Genomic DNA, 24,876 nt, shown 5'->3' on the forward strand with positions numbered 1-24,876 from the left:
CATTTGAATTATTCATTTTACTTTGGGAGCAGTTAATGAATATCTGAGAAAGTGTACCATCCTTAATTTATAATAATAAATTATATAGATGCTACACTGTTTATTGACTACTATGAGGACAGACAAATGGTAAATTTGGGAAAATATACACATGAGTATTTTCCTAGCAGACAGTACCTGCAACAGTCCCTTTCTGGAGCATCAGATTATGCCAGGCAAACACATCTGCTTGGCAGCAAACTATGAAATCACTTTGTTGATTTATACAGAAGTGTGCTGTTCTTAGTCGCTCAGTCATGTCCAACTCTTTGTGACCCCATGGACTGTAGCCCACCAGGCTCCTCTCTCCATGGAATTCTCCAGGCAAGAATACTGGAGTGGGTAGCTATGCCCTCCTCCAGGGGACCTTCTCAACCCAGGGATTGAACCCAGGTCTCCTGTATTGCAGGCAGATTCTTTACTGTCTGAGCCACCAGGAAAGCCCATTACAGAAGCATCCACAGGCTCTTTGCAGCTTCAGAATTAAAACACAACAATGATAAAATCTCCAATACTCCATTACGGTTAAAACCAGTATACCACATTGTGGCTTTCACATTTCCTTAAAAAGGAAACGTATTCCTGATCCAGCCTCTAGGTTGTAGTGGGCAAATTGTTAAACACTTTAAATAGGAAAATGCAATATATTTATTTTCTTTAATAACAGAGTTCCTTTTGTTCTTCAAAATTTGTTTTTTTTTTTAATATTCTTTGTTGGATGAAATTGTGTAAGACTGTATTAGTTTACAATTAAAAGACAGAGAAAGAGGATTACACACCTTAGTGAAATTAAAGTAGAAAAATAAAAGAAAACCCACAAAGATGATTTTAGATGCTCAACTTCTTTGAAAAAAGTGGCCTTAAGCCTGTAAGTGAGGTTATAGTTTGCATGTTTTCTATCTGCTCTTTGATGATGAGCTGACAATCATTTAGTAGCAGAATTTTAGTTGGGCAGAACATAAATACCTATATTCAAGCAGTTTTGCCTTCTATCCTGAAATACTGTCTCAAAATTCTGTATTTGGATTAAAAATATGCTTTCTAGAAATATAAACCATACTGCTGTTCCTTCAGTCATGGTTGAGGGCCCTCTGACTTTCTATTACATACCAAATTAATGTGCTCCAGAATATGTCATCCCATATAACATGTAGGCATATAGAACATGTAATCTGCATATTAATAAGGTTATGCTGCTTTCATTATTGCACTGATTTTGTGACATTACAAATGACTTAAAAATTCAAACTGAGTATTAAAACTAAATGCACCCCAAAAGAAAGATGCACACCAACTTTGTTTTAAAAGAAGCAGTATTTATTAAGAAATTATACACTTAATTCTCCTAGTCTGTGAAGATGGTTTCTTCCATTTCCACAGCACAAGACACCAGCTAAGGGCATTTGGAAAACACTTGCAACGCCAGGGAATGGAGAATCCTTAGTAATAGGAGATGGAATGAAGTGATGTATGCACTAATTTGAACTTTTGGATCCAAAGGCAGAACAATCTTCCTTGCCAATCTAGTTCTCATCTGTATTGGCATTAAAATCCATCCATGGGATCTCCTACCCAGACTGAAATATTGGGTATTAATTGGATCATTTCAGTTCAGTTAAGCAGAGGATGCTCAATTTAATTACAGGTCAAACCAACAATCCTTTAACTATTGAATCACATCTGAAATATCTGCATTCTTTATTAATAAAAATGGTGCTTATTGAGGGCAGAAATACAATTTTTCAAGTATTTTATCATTATGATCTGAAGTACTTTAAACTATAAGTTAAAAATAAATTATAAAAACTAGCATACAATGTATCTTTTCTTACATGACATTGTTGGAAATAAGTTTTAAGTTTATAATTGCAATATCACCTGACTTTTATATATGATCAACAGTAAAACATGCTAATCATAAAAATAGCTTTTACAAATATACATTTGTATACAGTGTCTCCCTTACCATTCATAAATGTCCTTCACATTTTAAGACTTTTAAGACTTAAAAAAAAAACATAATTAGCAAAGGGAAGAACACATTTACAATCTAAACCATAAAAACCTGACAATTATACAGCTTAGAACATAGAAGAAATGGAATTTCTAAAATTGAACAATACTGTCCATTTTATTAATTTGGGTTTTTATAAACTGAACCGAAGATGCTGTTATCCTGTAGGAAACCTCCTTTCACATTTCTGGGGGTTTTCACAGTTTCTCTTTTCTGCTTTGATGGCATCATTCATTACTTGAAATCACTTTATCTGTAGAAACTGAGAAAGAAAAATTATTTAAAATACAGAAATTTTTATTTCATTGCTGATAGCACGCAAAGATATATAAGTTAGATTTTAAGGCTTAATGAGGCAAAAGACAAAAGGAGTCTTAGATCTCTAGGATAAATACTTCTGAGAAGCTTTAAGTTCTCAGATCCTTTGTTGTACACAACACTAAAATTATTTATGTTTATAGCATGAAATGATTTTTTTTTTTAATCCAGTTGATTTACTGATTGAGACCAACAATTATTTTTCAATTATTTGTCACGGTCAGAAGAGAACCACAAGTAGATCTAGGCTAAGAGGTCTGAGCTGCTCAGGACCCCTTATTGCCCCTAAAGAGTGAACATGGAGTATTTTTCACCTGGAAAAGGCTTTTAAGAGCGCATTCCTAAGCCTCATATTCTTAGGATGGGAGAAAAAATCAATGCAGGGATCTGATCTGAGTTACGCAATGTTGGTTACAAAAGAAGGAATCTAGAGGCAGGAAGGACAGTGAAAGAGTCGGGGTGCAACCATGAGCTAGGAAACCATTTAAGAGTGAAAAATTCAATTGGCTGAAGAACTGAATTGAGAAATCGAATATGAATATGGAGATAAAATAATGCAAGACTATTTAGACTAGTGGAGAGGGCAATTATTTATTCTACAATCCTATCAAGTTTGAGGTCTTTCTGTTCAGGTAAAATATATAACTAAACCCACTATCCATCAACTTCAAAGATTTTTTTGGTGTTAGATGGGAAACCTATGTCTTAGAGTCAAAGACAAGCAAATCAATTAGGATGGGAGTTGCTGTTGAGAGGAACATCATACATCTGTTATCAATATACCTAGCAGCGCTCCTGGTTATCAATCCCAGGGGAGAACTCCAAACTTTTTTGTCTTGGTATTGTGGTATCAAGGTTGTCAAGCAAAACCTGATGTGATCAAGCTTTGGATGGGATGACCCTTTACAGCTCTAACCGTGTGGTCCCTACGGTTAGCACGTCTCCCAGAGAGTGGATGGAGGGCAAATTATCTACGTGTATCCCTGCTGCTGCCTGAAAATGACCCGGAGCCCGCCCTCATGGAGTCTGAAGTGCTAGAAGATAGATGCGTGTCCGAGGACCACTGCTTTACACCTTTAAGCAGAACAAAGGAACACTTATTTAACTTAAAGCCAGAAAAGTATTGGGTTGGCCAAAAAGTTCATTCATTCATCCCCTGCTGTAAGCTGGCTCTAGTTGCCTTTCATTGCCTTTAACTTCATTGAAAACAATTTTGTTAGATTGTATTGTGACAGCTGGGATATCATTGTGCATTAAAAAAAAAACTGTATCAAAACTGGTGAATTTTTTGTGTAGCCATTTTAATATTGAAGATGAAAAAATAAAGCAGCATTTCTGGCATATTATCCTTTATTATTGCAAGAATGTTAAAAATGCAACTGAAATGCAAGAAAAAACTTGTGCAGTGTATAGAGACGGTTCTGTGACTGATCAAACCATGTCAAAAGTGGTTTGTGACATCTTGTGCTAGAGATTTCTTGCTGGACGATGCTCTAAGGTCAAGGAGACCAGTTGAAGCTGACAGCAATCAAATCGAGACATTCATTGAGAACAATCAAAGTTACACCACAGTGGAGATAGCCAGCATACTCAAAGTATCGCTGAAAAGCATTTGCATCAGCTTTGTATGTTAATCCCTTTGATGTTTGGGTTTCACATAAGTTAAGCAAAAAAACCCTTTTTGACAGAATTTCCATATATGATTCTCTATTGAAACGTAACGAAAATGTTCCATTTTTGAAACTAATTGTGGCAAGTGATGAAAAGTGGATACTGTACAATAATGTGGAATGGAAGAGATCATGGGACAAGCCAAGTGAACCACCACCAACCACACCAAAGGCAGGTTTGGCAGGTTTTCATCCAAAGAAGGTAATGTTGTGAATATGGTGGAATTGGAAAGGAGTCCTCTATTTTGAGCTCCTTCCAGAAAGCCAATTAATTCCAACAAGTACACTCCCAATTAGACCAACTGAGAACATCACTCCATGAAAAGCATCTGGAATTAGTCAACAGAAAATGCATACTCCTCCATCAGGATATCGCAAGACCACATGTTTCTTTGATGACCAGGGAAAAACCCTTACAGCTTGGCTTGGAAGTTCTGATTCATTTGCTGTATCAAGCAGACATGGCATCTTTGGATGTCCATTTATTTTGGTCTTTGCAAAATTCTCTTAAAGGAAAAACAATTTCAATTATCTGGAAGATGATTCTTTGCTCAAAAAGATAAGTTTGAGGAAGATTTTGGAATTATGAAGTCGGCTGAAAAATGGCAGAAGGTAATGGAACAAAACAAAGTTCTAGATGAAAATGAAAAATGTGTCTCTTATTTTTACTTAAAAAACCAAAGGAATTTTTTGGCCAGTCCAGTATTTCCGTACAAAGCTGTGAGGCTCACAAAAGCTTTGTGGGCTCTTTACTTCTCAGTAAGAAAATGTTGCAGACCAAAGCCCTATCTCGTGAGGCTGAGTGAGGGCTGGCTGGGCACGCACACAGGCTGCTTTTCTGGTAGTTACTGACACCTACGAGTGGCCGGAGAACCCGGGAACTCGACCTTCTACTAAAGTTTTGAGGCCTGTGATACAGAGATTATGAAAAAGACTGAAAAAGCAGTTGAGGTGGTGAAAATGGCCCTGGACATCGGCAGCTTTATGTCACGTGTCCAGTCAAGCTCCCAGGCTGAAAGGAACTCAGGGAGCCTGGAAGGTATTTTCTCTTCTTTCGTGGGCATGTGCCTTTCACACTCAAGAGCAGATACGCGTCTCAAAGACTTTAGTTAACTGGATGTCATCTTCCTTAGTGAGGACATTCCTTTTAGTTCTAAGAAGACTTAGAGTTGACTCGAATATGTTTACAGGAACAGAAATCATAGTACGTTATAATTTTTTTGTGTTATATTTTTGTGCTAAGAAAATGTGCTCTCCATATTATTTTGTGGTCTCCATTATATTATATGGTCTCCATAATATTTTTGTGTTACGAAATCTGTGAACATTTGGTACTGTAAACATGTGTTATTTAAAGTAATTTAGTCTATTAATGTGACAGCCATACGATTTTGTCTTAGAATTTTTTAGTTTAATTTGCAGTTAAAAATTGAGACTTAATATTTCAGTTTTGTGATCTGTCTTATATCCATATCTTATATTCAAGTGTGATACTGGACAGTCTAAGAAAACTTTAGGACATCATATACTTAACTTATTAGATTTTAAGAATTATTTAATTCTCAGAAAGATTTTATTTGTTAAACCAGACAATTAAAGTACTTAAAAACACGATAAACAATATGTTAAATTTACAAGTGTCATTTACAACATTTAATTAATCAGGGACAATCATTTTTCAAAGAATTCTTAGAAGTACTTTGTAAAATTTGCTCTACTTATAATCCTAATAATTAATGCCTAACAATTTTCATTTTAAAGCTTTCATAAATTAAACAACTAAAAATAACAAAATATATACCCTTAATAATCTTTTCTCCAGTCAAAGCATAGAAAAAACTTATATCACCAGGAAAGAAACTGCACGGGTTAGGCTTAAGTGCATTTTAATGTTTTGACATTCTCTCTCTCTCTGCTTCTTTCCCTTAGTCCCACTTTTTTTTTATTCTTATCTTCTTCCTCACACAATATACATTATATCCTTACTGATAAAATATATATGTATTTTAAAAAATTAAGACATCATTCTACGTGTTCTTTATGTAGTTCCAGGCTGTGTGCATTTACATGAAAAGAGACAATGAAATCTTGAACTTAAGGGTCAAACTCCATGTGCTACTTTTTGTGTGGTGTAAAGACATTTTGTACATTTCTTATATATATGTATCAAAAATTATCCCTTATAAATGTGGAATGAATACCTTAATAAATAAATTTAAACTTAGCCTATAGAAGGATAAAAGTGAAAAGTGAAAGCTGCTCAGTCCTCTCCGACTCTTTGAGACCACATGGATTATACAGTCCATGGAATTCTCCAGGCCAGAATAGGAGGGGGTAGCCTTTCCCTTCTCCAGGGGATCTTCCCTGACCCAGGGATGGAACCTAGGTCTCCTGCATTGCAGGCGGATTCTTTAGCAGCTGAGCCACAAGGGAAGCCCAAGAATACTGGAGTGGGTAGCCTATCCCTTCTCCAGTGGATCTTCCTGACCCAGGAATCGAACTGGGGTTTCCTGCATTGCAGGCAGATTCTTTTACAACTGAGCTATGGCTGACTTGCAAGCTTAAGGCATTGTGGTTTGGGGGTTTTGACGGATGATTTCTGTGTGCATGAGGCTATATGCTTGCACTGCACTCTTTCCTCCAAGACCTCCATTGATCACTTCATTATTACAGATGGAAGTTGCTTAAAATGCTGCAGTAGCTGTGTATGCAAAGTTTACTAATCGTGCTTCTTCAGGTTAAGTGATGGCAGATTACATGAAGAAGGTGTTATTAACCATATGGATACAAGGCATGAATATAATTCTCCTTATCTAAACCAACAGCAAAATATATTCACCCTGCTTCCCATAGAACTGTAGTCTGAGAAAAGACTAGTTGTTTGCTTCTAAAGACATGGGAGAAAGGGAACAACTATGATATTCTTGCGGCCTTTTTCTCAAAAACAACTGTCACTTAAAGAGCTGATTTGCTTAGTATAATGTGAAACTAATTGTGCTTTCCTTCTGTTGAATAGTGGATAATTTATCTACTGGCTGTATAGGAGCTTGGATGCTTTTAAAATAAATTCTCCTGATGATGAATGCTTTTTCAACTCTTAGTGTCTCCTATTTCTGAAAAACAAGAAAAACAGCCACTCATGCGGGCTTAGTTTGTATTGAACCAAGCAATTTACTTCTATTCGACAAAGTTGAAAAGGAGAGTATTAATCTACAGGGAAAGCACATTTAATTTTGAACCTCATGAATTAATATATTTGAAATAAAATAAGTACAGCAATATATTGCATAAATACACCTTATTTAAAACTCTACCACAAAAACATACTTTAAAGAAATAGTCTTTCATTCATGACAGAAATCTTTTTTGAATTGAGATTATAATAAATAAATATAGATAATCTGTATTTCTATAAAAGCAAAAAAGTTAAAAGAAAATGTGAGTAATGGAAGCTATATAACATTTTATGGAAAAGCAGTTCTCATGAGCAGGAATAATCTATATTTTTGTCACCACTAATCATGTTTACTGAGTAATTATTCAACCATCCACTTTTTATAAGCAATGTGAATACATCTGGCTTTTACAAATCCCTTATTACAACTGGGATTCAATTCAATCCAAATTTCTAAATAATATAAACAGAATCCCAGCAGTGATTGTTTATTATAAATCAAATGTTACCTTCGATTGATAAACTCTGGGGCCAAAATTGCATTATACTTCAGAGTGAAAGAACCACAGCAGAAGATCCACAATCATATGAAAACCAAGAGGGCAGTGACTCACTGCTGCGTCTACAAATGAACGCAGCTGCTCTACTATGTGAGTCTTAGAGGCTGACAGCCTCTAATCCTGGTGACCGGGGCTGAGTAGGATAATTAAATAGTAAACTCAGAAATCCCACTAGGGGATTAAAGGCAGAAAGGGAGTCTGAAGGGAGCTTGAGAGATGTTACAAGCTGGTACAGTTATTCTGGTGGGAGTTCTGCTTCAGTTGTCTAACTACCGGCAAGCATTTAAGTTGGGTGCAACTGATGACCAACCTATAGCTCACATTAACTCCAGTGATTCTCGGTAAGTCAGGACTCCGCTGGCCAACCGTCTTCTGGCCGCGCTACCTGGTCACTCTTACGGCTTCTTTCCTGTCTCCATCCCATTTCCTTCCTCCTTACTTGTTTTTACCTCCAATTCCTAACAGTTCAGCTTTATAATCCACACTCATTATTCTGTCCATATGCGCATATCTTTATCTTATGCTCCATCTGTCTTTCAACATTCCTCAAATAAGTATGACCATGAGACAAAACCCTAGCTGTTTATATTATAGTAGTTCACAAATATCCAGATCCTTAGGCTTTATTTCATGCCAAATGGAAAGATGAAAAGAGTAGCAAAATCAATCATTTTCTATAAAATCATTGGATTTACTACAAAGGTAATGCTCAGATGTTTGATGTCCTCTCTTATAAAATGAAGAAAAATAGAAAGCAATATTATAAAACCATCAGAAAAGGAAAAAGAAAACAAGATTAATATTAATTTAAATTTACCAAATCCAAATAACTTGTGTTCTTACAAATATTATAAAGTGACTGCCAAACTTATGACATTCATATTTTAGTTTATGACACTGATGGCATAGATAAAATATAGTTTTTGATATTGAGTTGAAAATAATGTGCTAATGTAAAATGACAATTAAAAATGCCATTTTCTTTATGGATATTTGATTTGGGACATGGCTTACTGTATGTGATTTCTAAAAAACTCTCTTCAGAGTTAATTGCATCGTTTTGTATCTAATTGCTGCTGTCTCTAACAAATATATTAGCGCAGTAATGGTTTTTACATCTAGACACACAGATCATTTGTGTTTCTAGAGTCCACGTCATTTAATTGAAATCACAAATAATGTTCAAATAAGAGGCAGATCTAGTCTTCTTTTGGATTCATTAATTCATTGTTTACCACAGTAAACAATTTGTTTAGTGTGATAAGATGCAACATTATCAGGAGCCATACAGTTCTTCTCGATGGTCACCCCAGAAGCATTAGTGAATCAGAGTAACGGAGCGGTTAAGAAAGTGATTCGTGAGTGAAGGAGGACCTGGCCTGACTCCCCAGCCAAGGCAGGAGGGCTTTCCCTGGTAACCACTGCTGACGGGCACAGAGCTCTTCACCTCACAGTCTCCTGCTCCATTTGTGGATGAGAGTGGGGAGAAGAGAATTTGCTTCTTTGAGTCTCAATCTGCTAATTGGCTGCGCTATCTATTGAGACAAAACCTAGAGAGTGTGGTAAGATCAGACAGCCAGACCGAATTTGAGAGGTAGAGAGGTACCAGGAGGATCCCACCCATGGGACAGAAATTCAGGTCATTTCTCCAAAACAGTAAGAGAGAGGAAGGCAGAGACCAGCTCTACGGGGAGTGGACTGGTATTAGACAAAACGTTAGGGCAGGAATCTGTTTTGATTCACTTATTCATTTCTACGTGTGGACCCCATTTGTTCCCAGGAAGAAAGTATGATCCAGTTGTTAGAGTAAACTTGGAGCAATGAATACGCTTATAGTAAGAAAAACAAGAATGTCTTACAATCTGTGGCATCTGAATTACTTATCCAAGACTCCCTTAATTTGTCCCAAGCAAGTTGATTGTGTTTGGGCTATTCTTAGTATCTGGGACTGGGTTAAGACGGGCATGGACAACAATCAATATAATAAATTTTGTGTATATAGTGTGTAAAAGTTCATAGACCACTTTAAGTATGTTCCCGTTTGATTTTAATTACAAACCACTGGGCAAGAATCATCCTCATGTTAGTCACTTATCCTTGGATCCGACAGTGAGTGTCTTGACTAAATCAAACCCGCAGTGCTTTATTTGGGAGTGGTGCTTTCAGTAGCGTCCTATCCTGCCTAGCTGTGAGCAGGACAGTGGGAGTCAGGCGTGTGCATGCTCAGTTGTGTCTGACTCTCTGGGACCCCGTGGACTGCAGCCCGCCAAGCTCCTCTGTACGTGGGATCTTCCAGGCAAGAAAACTGGAGTGCCTTGCAGTTTCCTCCTCCAGGGGATCTTCCCAACCCAGGGATCGAACCCAATCTGCATTGCAGGCAGATTCAGACTGGGCACGATATTAATTTTAGCAGAGGTGATCTCAACTGGGATATGAAAATACACTGGTGTTCTGATGGTGAGTCGGGTAAAAGAGACGGGATTACTGAGAAAGTACTAGGATTCGTATACAGCCTACCTTTCTCTGTTTGGATTTTTTTTTAAAGTTCTGCCTTGGATTAATTCAAATCATTTAAATTAAAATCTTACTTTAGGCATCTGTCTAAAGGAGACCTTTTATGTTGTAAAAATACATTTGATTAAAAAAAAAGAATGTTTAACTGCAGAGTAAAATTATCTAATGTGGATTACAAGTTTTATTTAAAATGTCTCTGTAAAAATTTAATTAAATACTGAAAAATAATTGCTGAATTATATGATTTACCAGAGCTTGAATGTTCTGTTACACAAAGTAACACATTAATATTTCTCTTAATTCTTTCAAAACTGTCCTCTGATACTTTCTGAAGATAATTATGATTGTGTTTTGGGCTCACTGACAATCATATTTGAGTAGCTGAATTGATAAATCATAGTAATCTTATTTGGCCCATAACTTGTATTTGATCATCCACTGATTTCTGATTTCTCATGCTAATTATATAGTGTCTAACAACCATTAGTTACTCCCAATGCTGGTAAAAGATAATGATAATTTTAGGATAATACTCCAAATTGCTTAATTCCAATGCTAGAAGCCAAAAGCTGATTAATGCTAAGATTATTATGAACTTTGAAATTTTACACATTTTATTGCTTTCTACGGTTCTTTGAGTAACTGCTTTTGGCACACAAGAAGAAATATTTTAAAAATTATTTTATATATAACTTAAATGTGATTTAGAATTGATTGGTTTAGAGGTTGAAATTTAAAACCCCTTGACAATAACATAGTTAATTTACAACCATTCAGAATAGCTAGGGAAAGGTTTTCATGGTTATTTAACAATTTTCATTTAATTTAATTAAATTTACTGTATATACTTGTCAAATAATTAGAACATAATAAAATATCTTCAATTTTAAAATTGAGCAAAATTAATCTGAGAGAGCAAGTGAAATAGTAATGTAAAAGAAATAATTATACTATTATTTTATTAATAAAGTGTTTTTATCAATATTTGAGAAATTCAGTTAATTAAAAAATCTTAAGGTTTAAAGCTTTGGAATACTGTGAAAATACTCTTGGCACTCAAATTATGCTGGATCTAATACAATCCTGAATAATTCAGAGAGATCTCAGAGTCCTTGCCTGATTATTAAAAAATAAATCCCAAAATTGTGAAATGAGAAGGAGGTATTGGAGACTGGACTTTGTCTCATAGGACAAATTTATATCACACTGCCTACTCATGCCTTTTTGAAATAGGTTTTGGATACCAGCTCACTTACCTCTGTTTTCTTTTTAATACTATCAGAGAATGTAGAATTTAGAAATAGTATCAATTATAGGATCATTCTGGTATGGGTCAAGATAAATAAGAGCTTGGAGCATTTTAATTCAATAAATTGATGAAATAAGATAAGCTGAGTTCTGGAAGACTTCTGTAAACAAATGTGTCCCCAATTTTTATTGGAAATGATTTTTTCCTTTATAATTAGATTCCTCTAAGAAATCGCACTTTATGGACCTGAACAGAAGGCAGTATCATCATCTGTTCCTCAGCTTTGACTTTGGAAACCTAGGAAAGACTCATGACCACTAAACTGTGCTGTGTTAAAGAGGAAGGGCATTGCGTCTGCCTGGCTGTCTGTAATTATCACCTATACCTGGTGTTTATTGCTGAGTCATCCCTCTGTGTTATTACCTGGCACATAAATGCAATATCTCCTACAACTGCTATGTACATGTGAAACTATAAATGATTTCTATAGCATTTCACAAATGCACAAATCTTAATGGAGAGAAGTCTGAGGAAATAAGGAAAGAAAGTCACCTACCCGGGCTCTTACTGAGAGGGGTAAAATAAATCCAGTCCAGAATCGCACTGTGGCCCTTGTTTGAAGGCCAAACTGAAATAAATACGTGGTTTGGAATAAACATCAAGGAATAGGTGGCTCATGTCTGAGTGTAGGCAACAATGTGCTCTCCGCACAAAACATCCTCTAAAAATGCATGTTCTTGTGTCTACCTATGGCGGAGTCATGTTGATACTAATATTGTAAAGTTAAAAAATAAAATAAAATAAATCTTAAAAAAAAGCAAAAAAAAAAAAAGTGTGTTCTCAATGGAAGGTGCTGGGAAAACAATGGCTCAGATGAAGTTTCAGACAGAATGTCCCCAATGACTTGCTGGTTTCTTCAGGCCTCAGAAGCTGCCTTTTGTCTAGTGGGGTTTTGGTAGATGAGTACTCGGAAGCCAATAGAGAAGGCGTTTATGACACTATTCTGCAGATTCTCTATTTTTATGCTAACAATGTAGGCAAATAAAAGAATACAGGAAATTGGCTTCTGAGTCACAAAGAAGAATTACGAATATTTACTTATTTGTACATAACCTTAAAACATTTTAAATAAATAAACTTTATTTAAGAGGGTCATAGATAATGGTATTTTGTAATTGGACTTCTGTATCATTTTTTATTTTTATAGCACTATCAATGGCTACATAACTATAAGGTGATAAAGCTACCCATTATTAACTATTTTAGTATAATCATTTCATTGGCTAAACCCATTGAGTTGTGAAAAGAAGTAACTAATTTTATCTGAGGAAAATATTCCATAAGAAAATACTATATCTCATATAGGAAAGACATCAATTTTATGGTGAACGTCTTCAACCTAATTTATTTTCCTGCTGGGCTGGATGAAGCTCAGGCTGGAATCAAGATTGCTGGGAGAAATATCAATAACCTCAGGTTCGCAGATGACACCACCCTTATGGCAGAAAGTGAAGAAGAACTAAAGAGCCTCGTCATGAAGGTGAAAGAGGAGAGTTGAAAAAGCTGGCCTAAAACTCAGCATTTAAATAACTAAGACCATGGCATTCAGTCTCATCATTTCACAGCAAATAGATGGAAAAAAACTGGAAACAGTGACAGACTTTATTTTATTGGGCTCCAAAATCACTGTGAATGGTGACTGCATTCACAAAACTAAAAGATGTTTACTCCTTGGAAGAAAAGCTATGACAAACTTAGTGTATTAAAAAGCAGAGATACCACTTTGCCGACAAAGGTCCTCATAGTCAAAGCTATGGTTTTTCCAGTAGTCATGTATGGACGCGAGCGTTGGACCATAAAGAAGGCTAGGCATTGAAGAACTGACGTGTTCAAACTGTGGTGCTGAGAAGACTCTTGAGAGTTCCTTGGACTGCAAGGAGATAAAACCATTCAATCCTAAAGGAAATCAACCCTAAATATTAATTGGAAGAACTGGTGCTGAAGCTAAAGCTCCAATACTTGGACCTGATGTGAAGAGTCAAGTCATTGGAAAAGACTCTGATGCTGGGAAAGATTGAGGGCAGGAGAATGGGGCGACAGACGATGAGATGGTTGGATGGCATCACTGACTCAATGGACATGAGTCTGAACAAGCTGCGGGAGATGGTGAAGGACGGGGAAGCCCGGCGTGCTGCAGTCCATGGAGTAGCAAAGAGTCGGACGTGACTGAGCACTGAAGAATTTACTTTCAGAAATAGTTACTTGATTTAGAGATAGTTCAAGGAAAAATGTCCTTGCTTAGCATTAGTATTTACAGAGCTCAAATGTGGCCTCAATGATTAGAAAATGAAATTAAGCTTAAATTTTAAGGCTATTTAAAATTCTGGATAAAATTTGAGATTGACTTCATAGTTATTACTTTTTATACAAATACCATGATAATTTAAGCTTTTTCAATTCATACTAACATTTTTCTTATAGTAAAAGTTAAGAAAAAAATTTTAAAAGAGATGACATTGAATGCTTTTTATAGGAACAAAAATTGCAAATTTTGAGCACACAGAAAATCCAGAGGAATGAGATGCATCAAGGTATTTAAATGAGAAGGTATGCATGTGATTAAAAAGTATCAAATTCTGTAAAATTTGGCATACTCTCCTACTGTGAGCTAACAAGTCAATTTGCATGTAAAATTTCTGCCAATTTCAAGGAGAAAACTACAAGGCAGATGACTGTAGGAGGGTGATGGCCAATCAGAGTGTCATTCAGTCATCCTCACATCAAGCGTGGAGTGCAGGGCGGCATGGCTGAGCTCCCTGTTCTCAGAGCGGAAAGCAAACGGCAGCAGGTGCCCAAGACGCTGTTAGGTGGGAAGGTGCATTCGAGACATTGACTCGCATCATGAGAAAATTGTCCCGCTCCGTGTTCTTACAGTTCTGATTGCATTAAAGAGAAAGTTTCTGCTCACGCTTATTCTGATATCTCTCTACTACTGTCTACATTTTTTTGTCTTTGTTTTCAGTGAGAGAGGGGAGGGGGTGAGAGAGAAAAACAGGAATGCAAGATTTTTCAACATATGAAAACAACAAACTAAATTTAAAAAGTCGTGTCTTTTCATTATATTTATTTAAAAGATATTCCTTACTTATGAAAAGGATTATATGGTTTTCCATTTACTGAGCTGAACTAAAGTTTAGTTTTAAAGATATGTTTATTTTACATTAAAAAGATAAGTCAATTTAATTTTAAAATTAAGTTAAATTGTCACCAAGGATCATAAAGGTACAGCACCGATTAAAATTAATAACATCTGTGAATACTAGTCTGTGAAAGTATCTACGGTCACTGGAATCTTACAGACGTTTATTGAATTTTGAGTCTGCCTTTATTATCAGGATGACCTTAGGGAAGTTACTCTCTAAAACCAGTTACTTATAAAATGCCTATTCCCCAACATTATTTTAGGCAATAAATGAAATGACATATATTGAAAAACTCATTATTATTCCTGGAAGGAAATGAAAATGGAAAAAGTAGTTTCCTTTTCCTCTTTTATTTTTTGACTTGGAATGAAATAAAAATCTCTCTCTGTGTGCATGTGTGTCTCTGAGTATGTATGTATTGTACCACACATTTTCAGTTTTCTGCCTCAGTAAGATAAGCTATTTTTCCACATTTTTGAAATAATTAAGCCCCCAAAGATTCCACACCTTATCCAATTCACAGAGCTTTAAATGGCAGCAGCTATAGATGTTATTTCCAGTAGACCATGGGTTAGCAAAGTGTGCTTTTAGGAAATGTTACTGCACATTATTAATATGTATTCCTAAACATGTGGCAAGGTATCCAGAATACTTATCAGGTTCTAGCTGATAAGCATTCTTATCAGTCCTCCGAAGGCCTGAACTTTCATTTCATCCCAGGCTACCCTGAAGCTTGTCATTTTTCCATATTCAGAGCAAGCCGAGAGACCGTGGAGTTTCGTGAGGGGAGACTCTGAGACAGAGCAGGGCTGATGGTGTGGACTGGTTTGCTCTTGCCAGGGTTTTAAGCACGGGGAACAGCGAGACACAGGCCCCTACTGCTTCGTAATAAAGGCACACGGTGTGGGGGTGAGGGGTTGGGTTGTGGAGGGGGAATGTGAAGTGAAGATGCCCTTTGCAATTCAAATGCTGCCTGGGTATAAACTTCATATCATCACAGGCAAATAGATTTAGGAATTCACTTCCAGAATATGGGGCAAGGAGTGTAAAAGGTCGGCACCATTTAGACAATTAATTTCTTTTCCACTGGGACCCTGTCAGTTGAGCTATGAATCAAATTGAAAAAAACCTTTTTTCCCCTTTCTTTCAATTTCTGATCTAATGAAAAGCTTTCACAACTTTTCTCATTTCTTCTGTCACAGATTATTAGATTCAGTGTAGCCTGAAAAGGTGTAACATTAGTTCCATCAGAAATACTGCTGCTAATGACTCTCTTAGCTTACTCAAGCACAGGTTTTTGGCTCTGATATTTATCAAATGATCAGTCATTTAACTACTTTTAAAATTTTTGTTCTGAAGTTTTTAAAGTTTATTACACTCAATATTTTGAAAACTAGCAATAAAAAGTCAGTAGAGTCCTATGTTTATAATACTTGGCAATAGATCAACTATATTTGGAACATTAAAATTTAAAACTTAAAAAAAAAAAAGCACTAGTCATTTTGTGGGTAAAATTCTTAGGCCAATAAATTCAACAACCTTTGTATAAGACAATGGGAGGTTATATCTACAATTAACTGTCTCTTTCTGGAAATGTTTATTAACCCATCCAATAGACAAGTGTTGGAACATCATCATGTGTAATTTGAATATACTTTAAAACTGTGGATGAATGAATTGCCTGATGTACCTAAGAAATAGTTTCTGGTATTTCCAGATAGAATATTACTTGTGAATAACATTTTAGATTTAGAATAAAGAAAACATAACCGAAGTTTTCAGTGTTTTATAGATTTGATATTATAGAAAAAGAAATTATTACTAATATACACATCTAGAAGAATAAAATGATAATTAAAAAAATTTAGTATCAATAGCATTAGTGCCAGAAGAATGAAGGAATATATTAGTATTGTGCCAGGGATCCAACATTCATTATTTAACAGGATGAAATGAATTACTTCCATGGACATCTTTGAATATAAAATAGGTAGGAAAGGTTTAAGACATTAATTTTCACCTGGCTGTTAACCAAACGCAGTGAACACGTTCACATGCAGTTCAGTGCCTGGAGTCTTTACTGACACACAATTGTCCATCTGAAAACAGTAAGCAGTGAAAAGGCACAGAGAATTTAATAGAATTTGCATTGATATGCCATGGTGCACACAGGATGCTTTAGATACCAGGACTATGTCTAGTTAAAATTTTATGACTCTAAAATGATATTTCCATGGTTACAGGGTATTTAAAAAAGGCCCCTTTACAAGATGCAATTTGTATTCTCTGTTTCCCCTAAACTGAAAGTAATTCTAGTTAAAATGATCCTTTAAAAGTCAAATGAAGCAAATCTACACTTACTAGGCAATCAGTGAGTTATTTATTTCTCATGAGTGACTGACAGAAAAATGGAAGCATTTTAACAAACATATAGTAAGCTTTGTTGAGCATACTCATAAGCACATGAGTTCACATATTTCAAAATTATTTTATTGAAATAAAAGCATCAATTTTAATAATCAATAAAATTATTAATAAAATAATAAAATTAATTCTTTTGATTCTCTTATGCTTTATATCATTTCCTCAAACTATTTTTATTTCTTAAAGATTAGTGAAAGTCATTCAGTCACATCTGGCTCTTTGTGACCCCATGGACTATACAGTCCATGGAATTTTCCAGGCCAGAATACTGGAGTGGGTAGCCTTTCCCTTCTCCAGGGGATCTTCCCAACCCAAGGGTTGAACCCAGGTCTCCTACATTGTAAGTGGTTTCTTTACCAGCTGAGCTACCAGGGAAGACCAAGAATACTGGAGTGGGTAACCTATCCCTTCTCCAGTGGATCTTCCTGACCCAGGAATCAAACTGGGATTTTCTGCATTGCAAGCAGATTCTTTAGCAACTGAACTATCAGGGAAGCCCTTTATTTCTTAAAAATACTGTATATTTGTTTCAACAGTATCTTATAATTTACAGAAAAAAGATCTTTTGCCTCCTTAGGTAGGTTTAAGATGCTGATGAAAGAAACTGAAGATAACACAAACAGATGGAAAGATATAACAGGCTCTCGGATTGTTACATGAACAAGTATCAGTCATTTAAATATTGTTAAAATGACCATACTATTCAAGGCAATCTATAGATTAAATGTATTCTTATGAAAATACCAATGGCATTTTGCACAGAACTAGAACAAACAATTTTAAAATTCATATGAAAGTACAAAGGACTCCAAATGGACAAAGTAATACTGAGAAAGAAGAGCTGGAGAAGTCATGTTCCTTGACTTCAGACTATACTTTAAAGTTACAGCAATCAAAACAGTATGGCACTAGCACAAAAACAGATGCATAGATCAGTGGGACAGAAGAAAGTCCAGAAACAAACCCACGCACTTATGGGCAATTAATCTATGGGAAAGCAGGCAAGAACACACAGTGGAGGAAAGACAATCTCTTCAATAAGCGGTGCTGAGAAAACTGGACAGTTACATGTAACAGAATGAAATTAGAATATTCTCTTACAACACATACAAAAATAAACTCAAAACGAATTAAAGACCTAAATATAAGACTCGATACTATAAAGCTCCTACAGGAAAACATAGGCAGAACACTCTTTGACATAAATCGCAGCAATATGTTTTTGGATCTGTCTCCTAAAATAAAGGAAATAAAAGCAAAAATAAACAAATGGAACCTAATTAAACATAAAACCTTTTGCACAGCAAAGAAATCCACTGACAGAACTAAAAGACAGCCTACTGAAGGGGAGAAAATATTTGCAAACGATATGATTAATAAGGGATTAATATTCAACCCATATAAATAGCCTGTTCAACTCAGCATCAAAACCAAATAATTCAATTAAAAAATGAGCAGAAGAACTAACATTTTTTTCTAAAGAGGAAATGCAGAAGTGCCAACAGGCACACGAAAAGATACTCAACATCACTAATTATCAGAGAAAGGCAAATAAAGCCACAATGAGATGTCACCTCACACCTTTTAGAAAGGCTGTCATCAAAAAGAACATTAAGAAGTGTTGGTGCGGATGTGAAGCAAAGGAACTCGTGCACACTGCTGGTGGGAATGAAAATTGGTGCAGTCACTATGTAAGGCAGTATGAAGGTTCCTCAAAAAACTAAAAACAGAACTAGCATATGACCTAGCAGTTCTACTCCTGCTCATATATCTGAAAAACACCAAAGACACTAGATTGAAAAGAAGCATGCATCCCAGTGTTCATAGAAGCATTATTTATGATTGCCAAGATATGGAAGCAACCTCAGTGCCCATCAAAAGATGCACGGATAAAGAAGATGCGACATATATGTATTTAAGAATGCTGCTCAGCCATGTCACCATCTTTGGAGGGTATTCGTGCTGTGCGCCTGCTGAGGTACTCAATCGTGTCTGACTTTCTGCTACCCCATGGACTGTAGCCCACCAGGCTTCTCTCTCCATGGAAGTGTCCAAGCAAGAATACTGGAGGTGGGTGGCCATTTCCTTCTCCAGGAAATCTTCCTGACCCAGGTGTCTCTTGCATCTCCTGCATTGGCAGGTTGATTCTTAACCACTGCGTGACCTGAGAAGGTGCTATGCTAAGTGAAATAAGTCAGATAGAGAAAGAAAAATACTGTGTGATATCACTCATATGTAGAATCTAAAAAATACAGCAAACTGTTACCAGTGAGGGGAAGGGTGATACAGGGGTAGTGGGGAGACACAAATCATTTGGCATATGATAAGCTTAATGCAAAGTGAACAGACTTGAGGACACAGCAGGGGAAGATAGGGTGGGGCAAACTGAGAGAGTAGCATTCAAACATGTACATTGCTGCTGCTGCTAAGTCACTTCAGTCGTCTCCGACTTGTGTGACCCCATAGACGGCAGCCCATCAGGCGCCCCTGTGCCTGGGATTCTCCAGGCAAGAACAGCTGGAGTGGGTTGCCATTTCCTTCTCCAGTGCATGAAAGTGGAAGTGAAGTCATTCAGTTGTGTCTGACTCTGAGCGACCCCATGGACTGTAGCCCACTAGGCTCCTCCATCCATAGAATTTTCCAGGCAAGAGTACTGGAGTGGATTGCCATTGCCTTCTCTAAAACATATACATTACCACATGTAAAACAGAGAGCCAGTGGGAGTTTGATATATGATGCAGGGAGCTCAACCTGGAGCTCTGGACAACCTAGAGGGGTGAGATGGGGTGGGGGGTGGAAGGGAGGCTCAAGAGAGAGGGGACATATGTATGCCCATGGCTGATATGTTGATGTATAGCAGAAACCAACAGAGCATTGTAAAGAAATTATCCTCCAATTAGAAAAAAAAAGATAGGCTCAGTGATGTACTGTACATAAGGAATATAGCCTATATGGTAGAATAACTGTAAAAGGAAAGCAGCACTTTAAAATTGTATAAAAATTTTAAAAAATTTAAAAAATATTAGCAAATTTTAGTAGCTTTAAATATCACATATTTTTCAGTACTAGTTTCATTAAGGTAAAATTTAGGGGATTACTGGTGGTTAACAGAATTCACTTTGTACTTATACTTCTATTCACCTTTCACAGGCCCTCTATCTGAAGTATCTATCATATTCATTTTCTTCAGAGAATTCCAAGTAGACCTTTTAATTTGGAAGTTAAAATTTAAATAATGAAGGAGTGCTTAACAATGAACACTCAAGTGTTCATTGAATACTCTATTTTAATACTCTATATTAATTGAATACTCTAGTGATTGTATTAATTTTATGGAGTAGGTTCAGATTGAAGAATATGTTTTAGAATATGTCTCTAACTAGAATGTTAGCCTCATTCTATATAACATCAGGTATGCAGATGACACTGCCCTAATGGCAGAAAGCAAAGAGGAACTGAAGAGCCTCTTGATGAAGGTGAAAGCAGACAGTGAAAAAGCTGGCTTAAAACTAAACATTCAAAATGCCAAGATCATGGCATCCAGTCACTTCATGGCAAATGGATGGGGAAACAGTGGAAACAGTGACAGACTTTGTTTTCTTGGGCTCCAAAATCACTGCAGATGGTAACTGCAGCCAAGAAATTAAAAGACTCTTGCTCCTTGGAAGAAAAGACAACCTAGACAGTATATTAAACAGCAGAGACATTACTTTGCCAACAAAGGTCCATCTAGTCAAAGCTGTGGTTTTTCCAGTAGTCATGTATGGATGTGAGAGTTGAAGTATAAAGAAAGCTGAGCACTGAAGAATTGATGCTTTTGAACTGTGGTGTTGGAGAAGACTCTTGAGAGTCCCTTGGACTGCAAGGAGATCCAACCAGTCCATTCTGAAGGAGATCAGCCCTGGGATTTCTTTGGAGGGACTCAGGCTGAGGCTGAAGCCCCAGTACTTTGGCCACCTGATGTGAAGAACTGACTTATTAAGAAAAGACCCTGATGCTGGGAAAGATTGAAGGTGGGAGGAGAAGGGGACGACAGAGGATGAGACGGTTGTGTTAGGTAGTTAGAATAGGAAAAAGGAGTCCAAAATAGCAGTGGCTAAAAGACAAAGGAAATAGAACAAAGAAAATAGAACAAAGGAAGGTCCAAGGACTGGAGTGAGAACCTCAGGTGAAAGAAACGGCCCTCCTACCTAGCTCAGTTTATAGAGGGTAGGCTCAGAGGGAGGAGAAAAACATACAAAAAGAGGAGCCAAGATTGAGCCTCTGCCTTCTCTGCTCGTTTTTTTTGGGTCAGCCCACCCTCATGCTTCGAGGATGTATTTTTCTTTGCTTGCCAAATAAAACTGAGCTGTAACCGAGCTGTAACACTGGTTTGCCACTTCAAATTTTAGCTGTGGCAAGACAGAACCAAAGAAATTACACACTCCCCCAACACCTGGATGGCATCACTGACTCAATGGACATGAGTTTGAGCATTTCTGGGAGATGGTCAAGGACAGGGAGGCCTGGCGTGCTGTGGTCCATGGGGTCGCAAAGAGTCAGACACGACTGAGTGACTGAGCAACTCCAGGACTCTTGCCTGGAAAATCCATGGACGGAAGAGCCTGGTGGGCTGTAGTCCACGGGGTCACTAGGAGTCGGACATGACTGAGCGACTTCACTTTCACTTTTCACTTTCATGCATTGGAGAAGGAAATGGCAAACCACTCCAGTGTTCTTGGAATCCCAGGGACGGGGAGGCCTGGTGGGCTGCCGTCTGTGGGGTTGCACAGAGTTGGAAATGACTGAAGCGACTTAGCAGCAGCAGCAGCAGTAGCAGCAGAATATAGGGCTTCCCCAGTGGCCCAGTGGCAAAGAATCTGCCTGCAATGCAGGAGACACAGGAGGCACAGGTTTGATTCCTGGGTCAGAAAGATCTCCTGGAGGAGGAAGTGGCAACCTACTTCAGTATTCTTGCCTGAGAAATCCCAAGGACAGAGGAGCCTGGTGAGAAATCCCATGGACAGAGGAGCCTGATGGGCTATATTCCACAGGGTTGCAAAGAGTTGAATACAACTGAGTGACTGAGCTTGAGCACCAATTAACCAGAATGTAAACTTCCACTCAGCTACTTCCCCAAAGAGGTTTTTTCCTTCTTATTCACTTTCTTTTACCAGTGCTTAAAATAGTGCCTGTGTATAATAATCATCTAATAAGTATTTGCTAGCTTTCTGAATTAAGATGGCATGAATGGAAGAACATATATCTACGCTCAACTATTTATGTTTCATAAAGTTCAGTGTCACTGAGGATCCTCTTTTCAATAGCTTTCGGCCTTTGGGATTTGGGAATAATTTATAGGAAGAGAAAGATAATTTTGCCTCTTCAAATCTTATAAGAATTTATTGACTTAATGTTTGGCTAGACATCATGAGAACGACAGCATGGGTTTTATCCTTTTGACATAAAAACAGGCATTATGAGCAGACCACACAGAAGGGCTCCTTTAAGAATCCTATGTTACCAATATGAGTGTGTAGAATCTTACTCATCCTTAATGGAATAATGGTTGTCTCCCAGTTAGTCAGAATAGGATGCTTCTTTTCCACAGATAAAACTTCATTGTGTGTGTGTGTGTGTGTGTTTGATTATTTGGACTGGAGTCTCTGCATTCAGATTGAAGACAGCTACTACAGCCCCTGTGCCTAGAGCCTGTGCTCGGCAACGAGAAGCCACCACCACGATGAGAAGCCCTTGGGCCATGACTAGAGAGTCGTCCTCGTTTGCTGCAGCTAGAGAAAGGTCCACGCAGCAAAGACCCAGAGCAAACAAAAATTAATAAATAAAACTTATGAATAAATAAAAAGGATGAAGGAATCAAATTCCCCTCACCGCTTTTGTTGTTTGGAGTGTCTGTTTGGAGGTCAAGTGAATCTGGATCCTTCTTGCAACTTTTGACACAGGAATAAATCTCAACAGGAGTTAACTCTACTCTCGAATGTTTACAGCGTAGAGATATCTCCAAAATCATGGGCCAAATAACCTCTGAAAGTGAAACTGTTAGTCACTCAGTCGTGTCTGACTCTTTTGCAATCCCGTGGACTACAGTTCCCCAGGCTCCTATGTCCATGGGACTCTGCAGGCAAGAATCCTGGAGTGGGTTGCCATTTCCTTCTCCAGGGGATCTTCCCCACCCAGAGGTCAAACCTGGGTCTCCCACACTGCAGGCAGATTCTTTACTGTCTGAGTAACCAGGGAAGCCTACATAATAATGTCGAATTTTACTTGAGCCCTGTGATCCTAAGAAACAGTGATGATCAAGAATCCTGACTCCTACCCCGACGCCCCCACGCCCCCACCGGCCACTATTTCACCCTCTGTGTTTTGGGAAATGTTTCCTGCAAAGAACCACTATGATTCTGGCAAGATCACTGATGTTTCCTTGTTTACCTATGACACAGGTAGACACAGAGAATTCTTATTCTTGAACCCATAAATGACTAGCTAATCTGTTTTATCCTTGTTGATCAATGATAACAAAATTCTCATTAACCAAACTTTGGATAAACTTCTCCCTTCCAGGACACTGAACTTTGGCCCAACATCAACCTGAGCCAGTATACAGTCCCTCCGAAAGAATCCCTCCCGGAAAACCGGCTGCTCCCATTATTGCCATTCACCCCATTTCCTAACATTCAGTTCTTTCTAGTTTTGTTTACTCTCTCTATTAAAAGAAAAACCCATTTGGCCTGACTGGAGATACTCACAGATCTTATGTTCAAGGCTATCAGAATAGTTCCATCTTTCCTTGCAATGATTCTTTAAAATAAATCATCTCCTAACCTTAACTCTTAACTTAGTACAGTCTATATACAGTGCAATTTTTCTTTGACATTAACTTTGTGGTCACTTTGGTGTTGCATGCATGCAAATGTGTGAAAGTTTACTCAAGAAATTGCACTTTCTCTTCTATATTGGTAGCCTAGGGTCTTTTTGTTGCCAGAATTGTTTTATTTCTCCAACAACTCTCATAACTAGCCTTTGGAAATCTGTCAGCATTAGTACCTCAGATTGCTCTATTTCCCTCCAGCACATTACAGCATTACTAGAAAAACAGTGCTTTTCCCATCTTTTTGTACACTTAAGACTTATTTTTGGACTGCCTCTCATTTCTAAAGGACTTCAGTACCATTCTCTTCATCTTTTGTTTCTCTCCTCACAGAAGCTCTGGGATTGTGAAAATATCTTATTTTGTTTGAGTCTATACTCTAGATTTATTATTCTGCCTCTTCACATTAGTAGAGAGACTAGATTTATTATTCTGCCTCTTAACATTCGTAGAGAGACCATTTGGAAATTGTCTGTCTACCCCAATACTTTTAACATCTTAAAATTCCTTAAGTCTAGAGACCACATTGCCCTCCAGCTGAAGTTGGAATCATAACATCTAGTATACTTATCTGGGCATACTTTAGTTTTGAATTCTCTGAAATTTATTTTCTTATGAACTTGTAATTTTTTGTTTTTTTGTATACTTTGGGGACTTAAAAATTGCAGATGGGGAAACTTAGTTTCTGTTTGTTTTAAAGCTTGGTGTTCTAGCTTTCCTAACTAAGTTTCAAATTTAACTGAACGTCAAGGCTGTATATTGTCACCCTGCTTATTTAACTTATATGCAGAGTACATCATGAGAAACGCGGGGCTGGAAGAAGCACGAGCTGGAATCAAGAT

At 37.2% G+C, this 24,876-nt stretch overlaps 1 protein-coding gene across 8 annotated transcripts in view; it reads right to left on the reverse strand.

The window, feature by feature from the left end:
* Positions 1-1,334: 1,334 nt before the first annotated feature.
* Positions 1,335-24,876, reverse strand: part of RALYL (RALY RNA binding protein like) — an 818,932-nt gene continuing 795,390 nt past the window's right edge. For 7 of the 8 annotated variants that reach the window (XM_027561653.1, XM_027561650.1, XM_027561649.1 and 4 more), the window contains one exon: positions 1,335-2,315. Coding sequence is in view for 3 of the 8 variants with exons in the window: in XM_027561654.1 (XP_027417455.1) it covers positions 2,281-2,315 (35 nt within the window). In the remaining 5 variants the exon portion in view is untranslated. The remainder of the gene's footprint in view (positions 2,316-24,876) is intronic. The other variant, XM_027561652.1, reaches the window with a different exon arrangement.

Source organism: Bos indicus x Bos taurus, chromosome 14, assembly GCF_003369695.1.
Source record: "Bos indicus x Bos taurus breed Angus x Brahman F1 hybrid chromosome 14, Bos_hybrid_MaternalHap_v2.0, whole genome shotgun sequence".
Lineage (NCBI taxonomy): Eukaryota > Metazoa > Chordata > Mammalia > Artiodactyla > Bovidae > Bos > Bos indicus x Bos taurus.